Genomic DNA, 21,217 nt, shown 5'->3' with positions numbered 1-21,217 from the left:
TTCTCATCTATTTCTCTCTTCTCATACTCTCTCTCACCTATTTCTCTCTTTTCACTTTCTTCTCGTTGCCAAACACACCAACTAATTTATCTTTTGTAAATAGATCCCTAAACTAATTTAGACATATAAAAGTTGGTCCTTTAAAAAATAAGAATAAACATTTTGATATACCCAACCCAAGGACAACTAAAACAAAATATAATTGCTCCTCAATAAGAAAAGAGTATCTGATTCAACTATATGTTCTTTAAAAATTCTAATATATTCATTCCTTTGCAACTACCAACCTTGGTGTTTCACCATGAATATAAAACTGTCGTGTTCTTTAAAAAAAAAATGTTAGGCAATTGGTAACCTCATTTACAACTGGAAATACAAGCCACGAGAACTATTTCATAGTACTAGTTCAAATCATTAAAAGAAAACGACATAAAGAATTATTACTTAATATAGCATATACTGAAGAATTTACATGTGTAGTGGTTTAACACTCTTGACCAAACATCATGTTATGTTGAAAATTTCAAAAAGCTCCATTAGATCAGTTTGAATATCGAATATATGCATCGTATCAGAGTAGAGCCAATCTAAAATGATATGATCTCTAATACTGATGATAATAAATAATAAATCAGAACGATGTTATACATTACAAACTGATATTGACCTATTTGGTTAAATATTTAAGTTAAGCACTTGCATTAGTACATAAATAAGTGCTTATGTATAAGTTATTCTATAATGTATCAAATCAAATTGTTAACAATTATATTTTTGCTTAGTAAGTTGTGAATTGGATATTTTTCAAATGACCAATTTTTATATCTAAACTAGTTCAGGGACCTTTTTGCAAAAGATAAATTAGTTTAGGGACTTATATATTGGGTGGATGTTGATGTGTAAAATTAGTTGACATGTCACAGTCCACATCATCATTGACTAACGATTGACTAACATTCTTTTAACGGAAGAACCTAATTGAAAAAAAATATAATAGTTCAAGACTTGATTACAACTTTTTTTAGTTTAGGGACCTACTTAAAAATTCCCAAATAGTTCAGGGACCTACAAATTAATTAAACATTGATTTTGTCATACCTACTTTAGAAGTTGCACATAAGATACTTTATGATTAGTTAACAATGTAAAAGAATTTAGGGTTAATTATGTTTTTGGTCCCTACAAAATTGCAACCTTGTAAGTTTAGTCCTTACTCAATTTTAATAGCATTTTTAATCCTTACAAAAAAAAATTTACTTATAATTTTAGTCCCTGCTAAAATAAATTTTGTTTAATTATCCTTAAACTCTTAAATTTTTTAACGATTCTTTTTATACAAGTTTAGAACGCTATGAACGGTTCATTTACTAAAATCTATAATTTTTTAACATGAAATAAATTAAATATGAATTTTTTAAAACCACAAAAGTTTAAGATATAAGTAACAAAAATATGGACGTAGAAATCAAATTTTTGCGATATTTTTTTTCGGAGGACCTTTTAATAACGTTCTTAACACGCCTGTAAAAAATTGTTGAAAAACTTAAGAGTTTAAGCATAAATGAAACAAATTTGGATTGAGTAAGGACTAATATTGAGTGCATAAATTTTTTGTAGCGATTAAAAATGCTATTAAAATTAAGTAAGGACTAAACTTACAAGGTCGCCATTTTGTAGGGACCAAAAACATAATTAACCCAAGAATTTACAGTAACATTGTATTAAAACTGAACTTTTAACCAAATGCAAAATATATTAATAAACCGTCCACAAGATGTGCCTAAAAAAGAACAATGCAAAGAGTCAAATCAGCAAACATAATAGAAACTAGAGCCTCAGCTACAAGGAGGAATGCCTCACGTAGAGAAACGGCGAAGACCATCAAAAGAAAAACCCGGCTTATTCGCCTTCAGCCACCACTGTGAATAGAATTATAAATACTTATATTTCCACATAAAATAAATTATTAAACTATTAAAATCTATCAGAATTTTTTTATGAACTATTGTAATCATGCATTCAATATGATTGCTCTATTGGGCTCTTATGGGCCTTCACTTTGAGGTCACAGATGATTGCTATATAGGCCTCTTATATTGTTCAATCTACAAAATAAGCCGATCGGGAGTTATGCTCTGACCTAGGCCTAACATAGGCCACACAATAGGCTCCTGTCGGTCGGTTTGGCGTATTATAAAGGTGCAAGGCTCAAAAATCATGCACTCCTTTTCTGGAACCAGATGCTAACCTCTTTTGGAACCGTAACTCGAGTCTTTTAGCCCATAGGCTTCGGTCAGCTGACTCACATAGAGGAAACCCAATTATGGCACACCATCTTAAATTCAACAACCCTGTTGCAACTTCATCTTCAAAATCTTCAAATAATTTAAATATGTGTGACTCAGAAACCAAATCTTCATTAAGGATGAACTCATCCACAAAATTTTTCCTCTCTTTAAGTATGTTTCCATCTTCAGACATCATACGCAAACTTAAAACCTGCAATGCTTCTATTGCTGTATTGTGAAAACTTGAGTTTACATATGCAGAAAAGACATAGCCACATGTTGCTGGATCAGGCTGAACTTTTTCTTGGTGCATAAACTCCACGATAAACTCAATTACATCGATCCTTCCCTAAGTAATGGAAGAAATTACGAAGAAAAAAAAAATTAGTGTATACATTATAAGTTTCCTTCATAATTAGAAATGAGCACAGAAAGGTGAAATACCCTGTAACATGCTTGGCGGAGAAACGTGTTAAACAGCAGTACATCAAGTTGGATGCCATCCAATTTGATTCTTTCCAGAACATCCACGGCTTCATTAAAATTTTCATCTTCCAACAAAATCTAATGTAAACAAGTTTAGTATCAAGTTGTATGCAAAAAAGTTAGAACAATAAATCAGCAAAAGTAACGCTGATTTCGTCGCAACACGCAAAACATAAATATAGATATCAAAATATGCATAAGGGTTCATAACAAAGATTTAATGGAGTTTGTATGTACAGACTCCATTCAGCCTTAGATGTCTAAAGTTACAAGATAAAATGAAATATTGGATGCTATGGCAATGAGGAAGTTAACTCGGGAGAGAACATGTCATCATATTTCATTCAATAAAACCTCTAATTCTGCACAAATTGAGTAAATAATATGCAAATAATGTATCGCCACCGATAGAATTATGCAACTTAAATGCATGCATTTGTCACTTCAGGCAGATTACTAGATTCGTGAAGGGGATTAAAAAGTTTTAAAGTTACTATAAAATTTTAAATCTGCACAATTGACTCTCTTCATATAAATTAAGTAAACTGCAAAAAAATTGACAAAAGGAAAATAATTTTGAGTGCACTATAAGAGGTTAAACAGGAATAACCTTAACGAGAGCAGTATATGTACAAGCCACCGGACAAAACCCTTCCCGTATCATCATTGATATCAACAAAGAAGCAGATCTATAACTTCTTATGATGCTACAACAGTCGATCATTATATTGTATGTAGTGGAATCAGGGTGGCAACCACACAACTTCATCTTCTTGAAAATTTCAATTGCCATGTGGCTCTGCATATTAAGCGGAAAACATCATATTCAAGACAGACATGCATAATAACACGCACTCCGCACCAACCGTGAACTAGGTATGTTTTTCTTTTGTTTTTTTCTTTTTTTTCCTTTTACTACTAAAAAAAAAAACATACCCACTTCACACAGTTGGTGTCAAAATAAAGAAGCAATGATGTACAAGTCACTTACTTCTTGGGCTTCAACAAGATAATGCAATGCTATGTTGTACATATCTGTTCCTAATGAAGGGTTACTATATATGAAAAGATTCTCGGCCACATGTAAATATTGGATTAGCTCTCTTATCATTCCTTCTTCTCCAAGGGATTTCAACTGAAAAGAATCAGAGGACACAGCTAAGTGAGCTTTGCAAACACTGAAACATTAGAATTTTTGTTGGCTCTCTATTTAGTATGCTTTTGCACAAGTGCGTGTGTATGTATAGTGTAGATGAAACTATACGCAAATAATAAACACCAACCATGACCACCAACAACATTCTTTTCATACAAGATAAAGGTTAGCAACATTGATCAAATGAGGCATGTGATTGTGCTATACCAAAAAACAAGTCTCCAAAAAGGCCATTTGAGTTGATATCATTATTAATGGTTTCTAACCTATATGTTTTTCTTTTCCTCTATTTATGTTTATAAAGCCATCCTCCATCTGATGAACATTTCTTATTCAAACCCTCTACCGTTCTTCTCCTCAACAACCATACCATCTTAGACAGGACTCATATTTTCCTCAACAGTTGTTTGTTCAACTTTCTCTCAAACACATCCATTCCTAATCTTATTTTTCTTTTATATCACTCATCCACGGGAAATTCTATTTTCCGTGGCAATTAGCTTTATGCACTTGATGGCTATTTTCTGTCCCCCATCAAGAACTACAAAGCACTGCTGGTCATGTAGCTATAGTGAAACTTTCCTTTGACCTTGAGAGACAGTCAGTACTCGACCCCCAACTAAGTGGGTGTACTACACAAGAAAAAATGACACGCCCAACAACCTATATGGACCAGGTTAAGTAAACTAGGCCTTGTATCTGTTAGAATTTGTTAGTCATATTAATGTTCTTCATAGATTCTAGCAGAAGGAATTCCACATAAGATTGCATCATCCTTATATTATGCACAAAAAGGAAACATCACAGAACTTACTAAATTTTTCAATGAAAGATAACTGTGTTGAAAGCCATTATTTGCCATATCCCTTTCTATAGCATTTATTCTTTTAGCAGCATCCACCTGTGACAGCATATTACTGTCTTCGTATGGGGCATTAACAATACCAAATAATGAAAACAGAAGCTCATATGTTCTCATATCAGGTAAAAGTTTAATTTTCCTCATCTTTGCAAACACTTGCACAGCACGCTCAGGTTGATTCTGCAAATTTTGATTACATAAATAAAATGTAAGCAGTTATAAACACCGAAATACAAGAGTAACAAAACTTCAGAAATTCAAGAGGAATCTGGTAGAGATAGTTCATTTCAAATTCAGTTGCTCAACCTAATTGGCACTATTTAGCCTATTTGATGAAATGAATGGCAACTTAGCATGTCATTACAACAAATCAAAACCAAACAAACAGTAACCAACAACATAATAATAATAAATAGACATTCATTTGTTTGACGGGCCCTAAATTATAAAACCCACTAGAAAAATCATCCCAGTCCAGAAATTTATGGTAGAAATATGTATAGAAATACAATAGTTTGAGTTTCCTTGTTTCCTTTTAATATAAATTAACTTCTATTCTATTGTGCTTCACCTTGTACGACCAGATTATTCAGTAATATAAGTAGTATATAGAATACTCTTATATTTTCGGGTTTCTCTATGCTCCTCTCACAACTTGACAGATCAAATTTAGCTATTTTGAGTCTTTCGGTAAAGTGATTTTAGTCTTGCAAAAGTGATAAAAAAACAGAGTTTTGATTTGAAGTTTCATAATTGAGCTCACCAGTGCATCACATGAAGCCAGCAAAGCATTATAAGGATGTGGATACAAGCATTCAGAAATCTGATTCAGCAAAGACTCGGCTAAATCTAACTGTAGTTCTCTGCTGAAAGCAACTGAAAGTGTAGCTAGAGTTGAATCATGTAGCTTCAAATTCTCCTGTTGCATTTTTTTTAACTACAAATTATATGAAAATAGTATTAGTCCAAGAAAATTACTCTATTATAAAAAGAGGCATCAACAGATACATTGTAATAGAACTCACCATTCTCATGGCATCCCCAAATCTTCTTTGAGAAACAATTGCTCTAATAAGGCCATTATATGTATGGCTGGATGGCTGCAAACCAAGACTTTGCATCTGAACAGATAACGGCCCTTCAATATGTTAGAAGACAGTAATTTAATGAAATTCCCTTATATTTTAATAAATGCATGAATTTCATTTATGCTTAAAACAGATTAAGAAAGGAAAATGCAGTAAGACACAGCTTCGTTGGTATTCCTAGATCATTTAGATTCAACCAATAGACGCAACAAAAATAAAAATATTAAGAGGTCTGAATTCTGAACTTTTGAAATGTGATATAATAAGACAGTGTCGATGCAGAGAACCTCTCATGATTACAATACTTATAAGAGAAAATCATTGATTCTGCATATCCAGTATAACATAGAGTATAGCAACAAATAACATTAAACATCTTAGTCGAATGTCTACCTGTAATATAAGCTTCCATGCAAGCATATAATTCTTTTCTTTTGCACACCCATGTATTATATCATTAAAAGACCACCTAAGAACCTTCATAGGCAGTGAGTGTTCTTTTCCATTCAGTCCATTTATTTCAGCACTCTTTGCTTTTTTATCATCCATACAAATAATTTGCTGCTCCTTACTTGCAGAAACAATGTTCGGTAAATACATAGGAGAGAGTATACAAGAGTTATGTTGTTTGCTCTTCCTAATGTCCAATATGGTTGAACCTAGCCTCTCATTTGAAGGAACAGGGATGTCCAATCTAGTAGAATACAACTTCCCATAAACTGTTCTAGCAATGGAAATGTTTCCCCTCATGGCCAATGACACCATTTGTTGTAGTGTTCTATATGCAGATTTTAGATCTCCTAGCCTTGTAAATGACCAGACGAACTTACGCAGAGCAATGGTACTCATACTGTAAAGCTTAATGTATTCCTGCCAAATTATATGGACTGCAGGCAAGTTTTTCTGCAAAACTGCAAGCTGAGAAACAGGGCAAGACAAATGATACGAGTCACATAAAAAACATAAAAAAAAAGAGAATGCGTTCAAAGATAGAAACACATTATCACAGTATAGCTAATGCAATAAATTAGTTGTGTTGTGTTGTTACGTGATTCCATACCATTTGAGTCATAAAAGTTGAAAATACATATTTCCAGTTTCTGATTTCTTTTGTTTTAAATCCATTATCACTGGACAAATGGACTGTTGGAATAAGAATAAAAATGATATAGAAACGACAACGAACAACCAAAATTCATTTTCCAGGACTTCTTTCTCTCTATTTAAGACTACGGAGAAAAGCACAAAAACTGATGGACAGTCCAGTCAAAGAATATAACACAATGATGTTTTCCCATCCTATGAATGGATAATAATTTTATTTAATAAACTCTATGGTGATGAAAATTGGCTCTAAGAACAAAGGATCAAATAGCATATTTTGAAACTAGCACTCATAAGAACACGCATCGTGGTCCAGACCAAGTGATTTGCAATTTCACATTGAAAGTTCTTTCAGACTTGATAACAACCTGTTGGTTTTAGAAAACTTTTTCCTGTTTTCAAAGTTTAGCTCAGAAAACAATGCAAACTTTTTATTGTTCTCACTGTTTTCATATTTTTGTAGTTTTTACTGCAACGGGAAATGGAAACAAAAAAATGAAAACCACAAATACTCTAATCTGTCAAACCTCCATGTATAAAAAATACTTACCGCAAACAGCGATATTTCTTCTTGAAAAGTAATAGTACTTTTTATATGCATACCTTGAGAAGTGCAGTATAAGTAACTTCACTCTTTCCAATCATCTGTTTTTCCATCAAGTCCAAACATTTTCTTGCTTGAACCAAATTCTGGATTTCTGTGTAGGACCTTAAAATACTATTGTACAGTGGGAGAACTGGATAGAAATGCCGACTTTCTGCAAGAAAATCCATGATACTAAAGTCCTGAACAAAGTACAACAAGAAGACAAGAGTAAAGTAAAATCTATTAGTTTACATGTGATTCGATATTACCACAAAAAATAGCAATATTATACGGTTGTGCTTTCAGAAAAATCTGTTAGTTTTTTTCTTCAAGGTATAGTTTCCAAGAAAAAGTAATGGACATATTCAATATCAACATTTGTTCAACCCTTCCTCTCTCTTCGTTAAGAAAGTTAAAAGAAAGGAAGGTAAATATCTATATGCTCAACTATACTATCTCTGAAACTGGTAGTTTACCTTGTTCATGTAAACCCCTTTACAAAGGGCCCGTGTCATAAGAGAAGAGCATGTGTTATTTATGCTTATGTCTTTTGACTCCATTAATCTCCAGATCTCCATAACAAACTACAGCAATTCAAAAGGAGAAGGAATAAATTTCAAAAGTTGAAATAATATCTTAAGCTCAAAACTAACGCGCAAAAGAACATATAGTTGCTATTTGCTAATTGTAACTAAGCAGTGCAGATAAGATTTGTTGTTAGGTAGACCTACGCAGGTTATTTACAGTTTATGATCATAGTGTAGCTAGTAGTTAACACAATGATGAGAATAAATCAATGTGATTAAAACACCGGATAGAGTAGAAGAATTGTCAAGGTTATAATTGAACTGCAGCAAGAATCACCATTTACTCAACAGGAATCATACATTCATGCTTTATGAAGCACAGACACGACGTGGACATTGACACGCCGACACCGATAATAATTTGAGAAATTGACATAATTCAGCGTAATCATAGGTGTCGATATCGTGTCGGTGTCGAACACCGACGCGTGTCTGACACGGGGACACGCCTAATCTGAGAATCGTCGGTGCTTCGTAGCTTGAAACAGATTTTAACATATTGGCAGTTAGCATCTCAATTAGCATACCAGTGGATCAGAAGATTGTGCACAGTACTTAAAAATATCAACAAAATCATCAGCCGATAATGAGTGGCTTCTGTGACCAAAATCCAGAAGTAAGTGGGAAGCCTTTTTTCTCTCACCGGAGCGGAGTGCCTTGACAATTTGCAGTTGCACAGGCGATCCTGCCACAGATTCAATAAATTCAGGACCTACATTTTTATGTTTGACATCATCCCACATGTTAGAAAAATGAAAGCTATCGATTGATCAAGCAGTCAATAAGAATATTGTGTATGTACAAATTCATCGATTTACACGTGCACACAATACGAGCAACATTAAAAACAAAATTGAAGTCAATTATTGGGCTGCAACTGAACCTTTAGATAAGAGTATATAATGTACTGTGTGATTGATTACCTATTGTTGTGGTGGTGAGATTTCGATAGAATTCGTTTTCAGCTTTCTACAATGAAACATGAGGAAGCGTTAGGAAAGAATACAAGATGCAAACACTAAGATTTAACAGCATAATAATACATAAGATAAGAAGCATACATGGACATATTGGTAATGATGGCACTTTAATTTACAAGTTGAAATTGAGCGCAGAGCAACACTTGCTCTGAGTCCAAGCTTATGCATACTTTCGATCAGTGTTTCAAAACCCGGACCGGTCGAGTCAGTGAAACAGTTGTGCAAATGAACCAGTATCTGCAATTTCTCTTTTCTCAACAATTTTCACTCAGACATTAAAGCAAACAGTTTATAGGCAAATCAAATTCTACATATCTTCTTCTTCGTCATAATCCAATGAATGTAAAAAAGTGGAACGGGTGCGGGATGGCACATGCCGGCGTGTTGCCTGCTGCCGTATTTTCCGTCGCCGGCGTCCTGCAGTTCACGGTTGTGTCGCCGTTGTGGATGGGTTGAGAAGTCTTGTCTTTGTCTTGTTTTGTTTCAAGCTTTCACAATTTTAGGCGGTTACCATTTTCTTTTGGCTTTTTTTCTTTCTTTTAATTTATCTACCGTTAGATTGATCAAACGAACGATCTAAATAAAATATTTTTTTTGTTAGGGAAACGATTTAAATAAAATATTACTCCCTCCGTTTTTAAATATAAGCAAAATTGACTTTTTAGGTTCATTCAACTAATGATGTATGTGGTTCATATTATGGACCACATGAATGAATTTAAAAAGTCAATTTTGCTTATATTTAGAAACAGAGGGAGTATGTCTTTGTCTTATATTAACCAACACAAGTCTTCATGAGCTTAGCTCAATTGATAGGGACAATGCATAATATATGCAAAGTTTGGGTTCAAACTTCGCTCACCACCAAAAAAAGATTAACCGACACAGTTGGTTGTTTAACACATGAAAATGTGCAATTTTGATATTAGCTGAAATTTTAAAAAGTTATATTTTGAAATTCAACAATATCTCATATGTTATCGTTTGTCTTTATATATTTGTAGAAAAATAGAATCAAAATATGTTATATGAATAGTTCACATGATCAAACTAAATCAGTTAATTTGGGACCGAGGGAGTAGGTGTTAAACATGGTGTGATATAAGTTAGATATTTTGATCTTTTTATAATTCTATTTAGAATTGGTTAATAATCAATTAATTTGGCATAACAATATGTATTGTCCATTAGATTTTTACAAAGATTGGTTTTGTCATTTAAAAAAAACTTGTTTTTTTGATAAATCAACTTCTTAAATGAATTTTTTAATGAAATAATTGATCTTTCACATTTGTATGTAAAGTTACTTCGATTTGAAATAAAAAAGTTTTATAAATGAGAATTTTGTATTGTTTGATCGAAATTTGAAGCAAACACTACTCTTTACATTATCTTACAATGTGCATTGTGCGGATATTTGAAAAGATTAAACTTAGATTTAATGCTTATACCACAGTTCCTACATTTCCCTCTTACAAAAAGACGATTTTTTTCTTAAACAAAAGATACTTATAGTTATGAGAAAAGTTTGACAAAAAAACGCAACAATCATATGTGACAACATGTAAAATTTACACAAGATTTTCATCGTTCACCTGTGTATGATGAGCCAAAATTTGATTGGTCAAATATCCAATTTTTATGCATTCATTATAAATCATTTGTTGGAAAAATTCAGTTCAATAACATGTGAAGGAAAAAAACAAACAACAAAATGTATTTCTAAACATGAAAAATGAAATTTCTCAACTGTACTAAATACATTATACATTACAAACTGGACATAAATATCAAAGACTTGAATAATGTCACAAGTTCAATTTGCTACTCAAATCTTAGAAAGAAAAAAACTGACCATAATCCACAAAACCATATAGTTGAAGGCATAATAATAAACAAACATCTCATAAGATTATAAACCTTTAGAACCAGGAAGATCAATCCAGTGCAAACTGATTTCCACTTCACCACATTCCACATTTTGCAATCTAAGGATCATATCTTGGATAATTTTGCCATTGCTATAATAAATACAGCTCTCTTCGGCAAGGCAGTTGTGCTTGCTTGGTTGTATCCGCTTGATTACGGTGCCGTTTGCAAGGCCGGTTACATTCATCCTCAGGGCTTCTATGTAGGCCGAGGCGTCAAATACCGCATCTCCCATTTTGTCATCTTTGCTAAAAGTGTCATGATCATACACAGTCTGCAATCAGAAAGAAAATAATCAACCAATGAGCAATCCAATACATTGAATGAACAAATATTGATAGGTTTTAATTCATATACACCTTCAGTGTAAAGATTTTTTACACTATCAATCAGTTACAACCGTCAGATCATTACAAATATTTGACTTAATCGGAACTACTTCTAAAGTTACACATACAATTAGTTGTAATTTCTTAACAGTATAAACATTTGACACTGGCAGTGTATCAGAACATCTCGGCTCAAAAAAATGAGTTCCCTTGGAGCACTCGTTAAAGAAACAATGGTAAAAAAATCTAATGAAAGGTAAAACAGGTACAATATTGAAAAGAAATCAAATTATATAATTGTTGCTTTTATAATCAGAAACATTTAATGGAGTGTATTACACGCGTCTTAACCAGTTTTTCCCTTTAGGACCCTCGTTATCAAGACCGCAAATGAGTAGAATGGACAATGATTAGATTACATTCAAAGTGATAAAAGAAAGGGTTTTAAAGGTTTGCATGAGGCCACAGGTTCAAAATTCATTACTATCATTGTACGACTCTCAATATCCTGGTTTCATTGGAACCATAAATAGATCAGTGTTGTCAATTGTGGATAAACGAACATAGCGATTTTTTCAAATTTTGCTACACTACAATGTTATAGCGTCGCTATTTGACAACGCACTTTGTACTAAATAATATAATGCTGAACAATAATGATTTGTTCAAATTCCACTATGTTGTACACTGCTATAATTCGACAGTACTGAATACAATTACATACTAATCAAAACAAAAATTGTTTAACTGAAATGGATGTTATAAACAAGAAAATTAAGACATCAAACAACTAAATAATTCAATCACTTACCAATGTAACTGGGTGATTAGGATCTATAACAGACAGAGTAAGGTCTTCATTCCACTCAGGATTAACATTCTTTTTCTTAACATGAGTCTTAAGTTTCTGAAAAATAAAATTCACAAAACAAAAACATCATGATTGTGCATAATATTAAGACAACACAATATCTAGTATCTCTACTAGGATAAATATTGCATTTAAAACCCTTCAATAACTAAAACCTATGTTACATTCAACATCAATTCAAACATTCATACAAATTAACAGATTTTCTCAAACTGTCAAGTCCTGTATAGAAGTGTTAACAACTAAAAAACCAGTTTCTGCTCATTTTCTTCATAATTAAGAGCAGTTCAAAAAAAATAAAAAAAAGTGCTTAATTCAATAGCAAGAAAATTGAGTAAAATTTCTCAACACTTATCACCCTTGATTCAATTCAATATATTAAAAGCATGAAAATTGAGTAGAATTTGTACACAATTTGACTCAATAACAAGAAAATTGAGTGGTATTTCTTCACTATTGAGAATTTTTCAAAAAAATAAAATAAAGTGGCCCTTGATTCAATAAATCAGAAGCAAGAAAATTGAATAGAATTTGTTGAAAAAAAATTAAAGGGGTTGGTTGAATTAACATTAAGAAAAGTTGGCAAATAGAATTTTCAATTATTGTTATGATGATGATGTTGAAAAATGGAAAAAATTGTAGAAGAATTGAAAATTAACCTGATTATACATCTTGATTACAACATAAGGATCACTGCTACGAACATCACGAACAGCAAGGTTAACACCACGCTTCACACGAACCCTCAGAAGGCCTAATAGATTCTCCATCAGAGATTTTTTTGATGCTGATGGTGATTCTTCCATTTCTTCTTCCTTTTATTCTTAATCTTAATTAATTATTATATGGATATAAATGAGACTTTTTCTTCTTAATTATGTTATTATTAAATTAAATTGTGAATTTATGGAAAGAAAATGAGAGGAACGTGATGTGCATGAAAAAAAATGGTGGTGGTGGGTCCCACTGAGAAAGATGTGTACGTACTATGAATGAATCAATGGAATCTGTGTTTGTTTTTTGTTCATGTGAAACCAAAACCTTAACAATAATAAGAACACAACATATATAAATGTGTTTGGGTGTTATAATGTTGTTTTGTTAGGTTGTGTTTGATTGTGTCTGTCTATGACAAGTTGTTATCCATGACAGTTGGAATTATCAACCAACGCGTTCCACTAGATTTCCTTTTTTTCTTACACGGTTACACTTGCACCCCATTATTACAAGGAGAAAAAAAATTGGCTTTCATGGGTATTCACTATACCGGGACATTGATGATCGTGCAATTAAGATCAGACAGTTAAAGAATATAGATTTTGATATGAGAGGCAACGGTGGCGGAAAGTGCTTTAATACAGTGGCGATGAGTCTTCGCGGTAAGACGAAAGGTGTATGTTAGCACTCCAATGTTCAAGTCAATAATGGAACTGATAAAGAGTGTGTAAAAAGTGTAGGAAAAGTGAATCATAGGTGAAGTTAAGTCACCCTTATATAGGCGCGCGTGAGAATAACTGTCTCCGTGGGATATGCGGCGTGTGATTAGGGAGCGGTAAGAAGACACGTGTATGGTGATTGTCGCGCGGAGGCGCACTCTCGAATGTGATACGGTGCACCGTTATTGGTGTGTTCCTTCAGGCGTCGTACCTTAGTGTGGTGGACGCTTAGTCCACGTGTCAGCATGGAATTGGCCTTCTGGTCGGTCCATAACAGATTTTATACTATTTTATTGTTTGAAGTATTGAATTTGAATCTAAATTATCTAATCTCAATCATATGATTATCGATGTCTTGAATACATGTAAGATAAGATGTCGGAGAGACCGGTCTTTTAATTTATATGCATCTTCATCGTCATTGTCGATTAATGTTCGATTTTATTTATAATTAGTTTTAAAGTTATTCATTTGATTGGTTGTGATTTAGTGTCGGGGTATAACAATAAATTCATTTTGATACATTGTTGTTGTAAAAGGTTTTACGCTCTCAATAAATCTACTAATTATATATGTGACCATAGTAATAGGTATGATTAAAATTAAATGTTTTCTATTATATAATGATTATGATTGATTAATAGTGTTACATTGACTGTTGATAAAAAGAATTTTAACTATCCTCCCATAACAGTAAGTATGACAGTTTTTATCAAAAACTAAATATTGAGTCCATAGAGATTGTGTTATGGTTTCAATCATTCAAGTTTACACTATTTTTTTTCCCGGAAAAGTTTACACTATTTTAAATCAAGGTTTTTTATTTTTTATAATTAAGCAAGAACAAACTTAAATGTAAGGAATAGAGGGCGTCCCAACGAAGTTGACACCCTACTCTAAACCTACAATTGTCAAGTGCTCATATATATTGCAAATAAGGATATAAATCAAGGTTTAAAAAGAGTTTTGTTGTATGAAACAATTATAAAATAAGTTGCAAATAAGGATAAAAAAAAGTGTGTTGAGATATGTTAATAGTTATTCTCTCAATGTGTTATCTTGATCGATTATATACTTTCTATGATTAACTATATCGCCACATATTCCGCATCGTATGTTTTCATGTCTGGAAAATGACGTGTATCAATTAACTTTTGATGCTAAACAAAATAGTCAATTAATCCAATGGCATATGACCGGATATTGTAAGTGAATGCAAACCTAATCTTATGTGTATGCATTAGTATCTACACATGATTTAATTTAGATCATTTAGATAAAAAGTCGATGTCTCGCACTTTCTAAATTAAATGTTCAATTTTGGATTGCACGTCAGAAAAAGCATTGAGAACGTAATTAAATTAAAGAAAATAATAAATAATAGATTATATATATATATATACACGCCAATCTAAGAGTATTACATCGAAATCCTAGCTAACTAAAGATAATCTCAACACAAAGAGAGAGTTAGTTACCCATGAAGGAAGTAGCTAACAAAGAGGTGAAGATTGATGATGGAAGATCATACAAAATCTTAAATCCAAGCCTCCAACGGCTCCTAATGATGAAAACAACTTCTCCCCAAGTTTCTCTCTCTTAAAACGAGACAGAGAGTGTAAAAATATTCCAAGAATTATGCTAACAAGTCTATTTATGCTAATCAGAAAAGTATTGTCACGCTAGATGAATTCATTCTTGTCTAGCCAATCAAGGTTTCTTCAAGTGGAAGGAAAAGACAAGTGCTCTTGCTTTTCTTCCTGAGTCTCTGAACTTTGCTTGCTTTTAGCTTGTCTTGGCCCGCCTAATGAATTACCTTGTACTCAGATTCTTTGTTTCTTTGTAAATAAAGTCTCAAACCTACAATAAGTGGTGGAAACTTGATAATAACAGTTTACTGACATAAAATTATAAATATTGTTTAAGTATTTACAATAAATTATGGGTTTCTATATAGATTTATAACAAAACAAGTGAATAAGTGCTATGGAAACTAACATGAAAGGTCAGGGGCGGATCCAGACTTTAGATACATGTGGAGCTAAAATTTCAAATTAATAATAATGCAAACTAAATATTTTTTTTAATCAACAAATATTATTCTCGTCGAGATTGTGTAAGAAACACAAAAACTCGCGGATCAAATAGTCTAAAATAGAGTAGTGTGCTCTTACAAAGGTGCTAAAAACAAAAAAGCAAGCACATGCCAAGCCAATACTTAGCAATTCCATAAAAATAAACACTATGCAAGCCAAAAATGCTTACTGCTAAAGTGACAGACCACACAAAAGCAGCAGCACACCAAAACTATGGGGATGGGACTGAAAGTTGAGAGAGAGGATGAGAAGAGGGCTACTTCTTTTGTGTTTTATCAATTATATAAAAAAATAAAAAAAAAAGGAAAAAAACATGTGGAGCTTTAGCTCCACATGGCACCAATGTGCCTCCGCCCCTGTGAACGGTATAGACGAATTAAATCAAAACTAATCTTTTGTTTCTAAAAACCTAACACTTCAATCTTGGGTACATGTCACTAATAAGAAAATCACTTACACATCAATATAAGGGTGTTTGCGGTGCAATTTGGTTCGGTTTTGAGGTTAAATGTCATCTTAACGGTAAGTTAAAAAAGTATGTGGTTTGGTTTGGTTCAGTTGGCTTTTAAAATAGAAATCAAACCAAACCAATGCAGGTTGAGTTGTTTCGGTTGTTGTGGTTTTTGGGATGCATTTAAGTTATTTATGGTGCATGGTGGACTTATTCTTATGAGCTTCCTTTGAAATTCTATTACGAGGACTCCCCTCCTTAAAAATAATGATATTTTTCTTAAACATACTATTAATTGATAAGTTATAATCCTCTTTGTTCAAAAGAGAATGTAGTTCTTAGTCTAGGGGTTGTTCCTTCTGAATTGGCTCTCTTAAGTTGCTACAATCTCTATCATATTAAGAGTCAAGCTTAAGACATTAAGGAAACATCATATCTCTAAACTCCACTAATTGACACTAAGTAACTATATCCTGTTATAAAGGTTATCTTAGAAGTATCCTCACTCTCTACCTCAATATTATTTATACATTCATCTAATAGTATAAAAGAGCTGAAAGAGGTTATTTTTTTTTTATATATAGTATAGAAGATATAGAGAATAATTTAATAGAAGATTTTTTGACCGAAAAGGGTTAAAGTTTTATTTTTTTATATATTTTTAAATTTGTATAGAATAGTCAAACAATCATTTTTTTAAAGGAGTCAACCGATCACTTATTGTGGGACAAAAAAAAAATATGATTTTTCATGTGAAAATTTAAAATTATTTAGTACTAGCTTCTAGACGGGTACTTCATGCCCGTTTGTCCGCTTTTTCTACTGTGCTAATTAACATGTTTATATATTTATTTTTATATGTTTCTCCATACGCCCGACCAACATTTTACTAAGCTATAATAAGCTATAAACATCAATGACCAGAACCAAACAAAGAACATCAATTAATTAAAAACATGAAGAGGAAAGAGAGACCAACGATATATCTGAATGAAAAACATTTTCAAAGTTACCTTTTTTTGTATCTAATACTTTCCCATACCACGGAAAACTCTAAAGATTTGCAATTTTTTCCCTCTATTTTCTTGAAGATTTGCATTTTCAACGTGGCTTTGTTTCCATATTCTTTGCACCTTCTCTTGGTACTTTGATCTATCTAGTGCCTTCTTTTTCAAGCTTGCTTATACTACTATTTCCCTCTTTGATTCAAGAAACCTAGCATTCTTCAATACATAAATCAAGATTGTTAAATATAGTGTTCACCGTCAAAGTGTAAGATGTGTTCACCATCTCAATTTACACCACACTCTCAACGTCCACAAAAGAAAGAGGAAAATAAAAGTGGTGGTTGAAACATAATAAGAATAGAGTTTAACAATAGTATTCAAACCTCTCCACCCCTACCCCTTCCATGGGCACAGCCTTTCTCTTCTTCCATCATTTTGTTCGACTTCAGTTAGGATATGTAAACATAATAAGAATAGAGTTTAACAATAGTATTCAAACCTCTCCACCCCTACCCCTTCCATGGGCACAACCTTTCTCTTCTTCCATCATTTTGTTCGACTTCAGTTAGGATATGTAAACATAATAAGAATAGAGTTTAACAATAGTATTCAAATCTCTCCACCCCTACCCCTTCCATGGGCACAACCTTTCTCTTCTTCCATCATTTTGTTCGACTTCAGTTAGGATATGTAAACATAATAAGAATAGAGTTTAACAATAGTATTCAAACCTCTCCACCCCTACCCCTTCCATGGGCACAACCTTTCTCTTCTTCCATCATTTTGTTCGACTTCGGTTAGGATATGTATTCCACCATTGGAGGGTGGCCTCTATCTCTTTGTTTCTCCACCCTATTTTCACATTAAACAAATACCTATAGAAAAAAATTTGATGTAACACATACAATAAATATAATTAGAAAATAGAAATACAAAGAAGTTAAAGATTAAAATACAATAATAACAATGAGAAAATTTTTAAAATAATTGTAGTAACAAAATAAATTACAGTTTTCGTAAATCACTGCAAAAATAGAGTAGTAGAGAACCCCTTTGTTCTCTTTCCTCGCTAAATCAAGTTTTCATCCTTATCCTTTTCGAATAGAAAAACCATTGATGCACTTGTATTTTAAATATATAAAACCAATATCATAATGAAAATAAGAAAAGGGAAAATAAGAAAGAAATATATAAATATATTAAATTAAAAGGAGGGAATGAAGCTATTTCCATGTTGGCTTACTAATGGAGTCACTAGGTTGTGTGCACCTTTCCTTTCAATCAGTGGCAGAGCCAGGATTATTGTAAAGCTGGGCAAAAAAAATTTGCAACACATTTATAGGGGTTTAGATAAGAAATTGCAAGCAAATAATTAAAAAACTAAAGAAATTGCCCAATTTATAGGGGTTTATATAAGAAATTCATAGGGATTTACATAAGAAATTGCAAAAAATTTGGGCCGGAGCCCGGGGTCTCCGGACCATAGAACCGCCCATGCTTTCATGTTGTAGAGCGTAAACTCGGTCATATGTGTAAGGTACCCCGGCGGCGGAGTGTCAAGTGTGGCATGCTTTATTACTTTTGTCAGTGGCGGCATGCATGTGGAAACTCCTCTTCCATCTTCCTCGTCTCTTGTTTTTTTGGATTTTTTTCCTTTGGAAGACGGATCATATATGTGTAAGGTACCCCGGCGGTGGAGTGTCAAGTGTGGCATGCTTTATTACTTTTCTCAGTGGCGGCATGCCTGTGGAAACTCCTCTTCCATCTTCCTCGTCTCTTATTTTTTTGGATTTTTTTTTCTTTGGAAAATATAATACAAATAGAATGACAACAATTCACATAAATATCATATGACAAAAATATATTGAACATCCCCCATCCATTAAATGAATTTTTTTCATTGATGTTAAGCTTAACACCAATTTTATCTCTAATTTCACTGTTATATGAGAGTAATTGATGTTAAGCTTTTATGTCTGATTTACGTTTTTTATTGTGGTTTGGAAATTGCAATTACAACAACCACACACGGTTACATAATTTCTTTTATGAATTGCAGTTTACAATCACATAAACCAAAAGGAAAATCAAATATGAAATTTGATGGTAATTTGTGATCTGTTTATTTGCTTCAAAGTTTCTAAATTCTTCTTACAATCTTTTCTGTTCCAACTTAGTCAAATCTTGCTCCTGTTGTTTGTTTGTCTTCTGTTTTCTCATGAAGATGTTTTCCAGTTAAAAAATAATAATTTAGTCTTATCATTTTTCTTACTTGAAATTAGAAAATCTAAAATATAGTTCTCAACAATTATATGCATTTTGCTTACTTGAAATTAGAAAATCTAAAATATAGTTCTCAACAATTATTTGCATTTTGCTTATCTTGCATTTTTCATCAAGAAAATATTAGTGCATAATTGCACTACACACTTTCATAATGTTGACTCAATTTCTATGTCATTTTTAGAGAATCATATAAAGAGCCTTGTGGTGACTTCAACCAACGTGATTATCACTACAACCAACAAGGCAGTATAGATGAAATCACATCTAACAAAAACAACAAAAAACCTAAACTGAGAAGTGAAATTTAACAAACTTCCAAATTAAACCATTCAAATAATAAATCTGTCTAGGCTGAATTGCAAAGTCAAACCATTCAAATAAAATTATCTACATTTGTAAAAAATAAAAATGAAAAATTGTCTAAACTGAAATGTCAAATTAAAACATTCAAATAAATTTGTAAATGTTGAAGTGCGAATTAAACCAAAGTCATGTAATAATACAATCATTGATTGACAAATAAATTCCTCCTTTTTTGCAGACCCATCCACCATTTGACATTTGAATCCTTTTTTTCTTCCACATCCTTCCGGTGTTCACATGCTTTTTCAGTGATTTCTTCCATCTTTGTATTGTAAATACTATGTACCAAATCAATGACAAGTTTTATCCTTGTATTTGGACAACCCTTATAATAGTGCACACATTGAAATGTTATATTAAATATAGCAACTATTTCGCAACTCAAATAACCAAATCATGTTACACCTAGTGTTTCCTAATCAAAAAAGTTAACCACAAAAAGAAATAAACTCTAAAGCTGCAAGCCAGAAAAATTTAACTTATTATGAATTATAAATTTGTTTGAAGTGGATAGAAAAAATATTCAGAAGTGGTTTACTTCTACACAGTCTTAGTTATCTTTTCTAACACATTCTTTCATCCAGGCTGCAACCCAGACTCCGCAGTCGTTACTGGAAATCAAGAATGAAAAGACTAGTAGTAGATTTATTCACCATTATGTAAGAAGACTAAGTGAATGAAACTTACGATCCATATCTCTTACTTATGAGTCCTCTGAAGATAATGTGCTTCTCTAACTTCATTCCGCAATCATAAAATGAATCATCTATAAACATTTTCTCCAAAAATAATGACTGTATAGTAATGTTAACTTTAGTATTTGTTAAAAAGAGAAGCGAAAATTGAAAAATAATGAGTTATAAATACCAATCTCAAGACATCTCTCTGTCTAAGCAACTTTCTTTCATCATATGGTGTTGAATCCAACACATACATCTTTCTTTCACTAAAATCGAGAACCACGAAATACCAATGCACACCTTGATCATTCATAGGAATGAAAATTTGCAAAAGTTGGTTAAAAAAAACTTTTATGAAACTAATGTACTTAAATATGTAAGAATCTAGCTGAAAATGGTATAGCAAGCATACTATAGTATTGAGTACACCTTTCGAACGTACTCTATTTTTTTCATGATAAAACTCCCTTACAGCCATAGGATTCTGCATCCAATCAAGTGTATATTGCATTCATGTGAAACAAAAAAAAGTTTCATGTGAATGAAATAAAAAACTTAACAAATTTTGTAATTATAGTAAAATGAAACATAAAATATATAGATTATGTATCGCAAACTTTGTTGGTAGGTAC

General features: G+C 32.3%; 2 protein-coding genes and 1 long non-coding RNA gene across 4 annotated transcripts; all 3 read right to left on the bottom strand.

The window, feature by feature from the left end:
• Window positions 1-1,733: 1,733 nt before the first annotated feature.
• Window positions 1,734-9,616, bottom strand: LOC146917168 (Tetratricopeptide repeat (TPR)-like superfamily protein). Of its 2 annotated transcripts, none has more exons than XM_085718951.1 (13): window positions 9,219-9,616; window positions 9,081-9,126; window positions 8,685-8,869; window positions 8,047-8,154; window positions 7,588-7,770; window positions 6,274-6,798; window positions 5,818-5,913; window positions 5,556-5,729; window positions 4,745-4,972; window positions 3,766-3,909; window positions 3,385-3,573; window positions 2,733-2,852; window positions 1,734-2,637 (listed from the first exon to the last, which is right to left on the bottom strand). In XM_085718951.1, the coding sequence occupies exons 1-13, from the start codon at window positions 9,303-9,305 to the stop codon at window positions 2,209-2,211; spliced, it is 2,514 nt and encodes an 837-aa protein (XP_085575077.1). In that variant the 5' UTR covers window positions 9,306-9,616; the 3' UTR covers window positions 1,734-2,208. The 2 variants fall into 2 exon arrangements, with proteins under 2 accessions (XP_085575077.1, XP_085575079.1); XM_085718953.1 differs by having other exon boundaries at window positions 8,685-8,842.
• Window positions 9,617-10,856: 1,240 nt separating this feature from the next.
• On the bottom strand, window positions 10,857-13,330 carry LOC146917167 (protein C2-DOMAIN ABA-RELATED 3-like). Its single transcript, XM_085718950.1, has 3 exons — window positions 12,926-13,330; window positions 12,207-12,302; window positions 10,857-11,340 (listed from the first exon to the last, which is right to left on the bottom strand). The coding sequence occupies exons 1-3, from the start codon at window positions 13,070-13,072 to the stop codon at window positions 11,050-11,052; spliced, it is 534 nt and encodes a 177-aa protein (XP_085575076.1). The 5' UTR covers window positions 13,073-13,330; the 3' UTR covers window positions 10,857-11,049.
• Window positions 13,331-15,097: 1,767 nt separating this feature from the next.
• LOC146917166 (uncharacterized) lies at window positions 15,098-17,802 on the bottom strand. Its single transcript, XR_015014120.1, has 2 exons — window positions 17,263-17,802; window positions 15,098-15,562 (listed from the first exon to the last, which is right to left on the bottom strand). It is a non-coding gene; the product is annotated as an uncharacterized LOC146917166 (long non-coding RNA).
• Window positions 17,803-21,217: the final 3,415 nt, after the last annotated feature.

Source organism: Medicago sativa, chromosome 6 (genome assembly GCF_051527215.1).
Source record: "Medicago sativa cultivar Bolivia chromosome 6, Bolivia_mono, whole genome shotgun sequence".
Lineage (NCBI taxonomy): Eukaryota > Viridiplantae > Streptophyta > Magnoliopsida > Fabales > Fabaceae > Medicago > Medicago sativa.
The sequence above is the reverse complement of the archived record's forward strand: the minus strand, read 5'-3'. Positions and strand labels throughout refer to the sequence as shown.

Bases quoted from the DNA above. Each gene is read 5' to 3' on its own strand.
- LOC146917168 (XM_085718951.1), bottom strand. From the start codon at position 9,305: ATGCATAAGCTTGGACTCAGAGCAAGTGTTGCTCTGCGCTCAATTTCA. The intron at 6,799-7,587 runs GTATGCATATAA...CCTGTTTCTCAG, and splicing joins CTTATACTGCACTTCTCAAG to CTTGCAGTTTTGCAGAAAAA. The intron at 2,853-3,384 runs GTTATTCCTGTT...TGTTTACATTAG, and splicing joins CATATACTGCTCTCGTTAAG to ATTTTGTTGGAAGATGAAAA.
- LOC146917167 (XM_085718950.1), bottom strand. From the start codon at position 13,072: ATGGAAGAATCACCATCAGCATCAAAAAAATCTCTGATGGAGAATCTA. The intron at 12,303-12,925 runs GTTAATTTTCAA...TTTATTTTTCAG, and splicing joins TAATCAAGATGTATAATCAG to AAACTTAAGACTCATGTTAA. The intron at 11,341-12,206 runs GTAAGTGATTGA...TTCTGATTGCAG, and splicing joins CTAATCACCCAGTTACATTG to ACTGTGTATGATCATGACAC.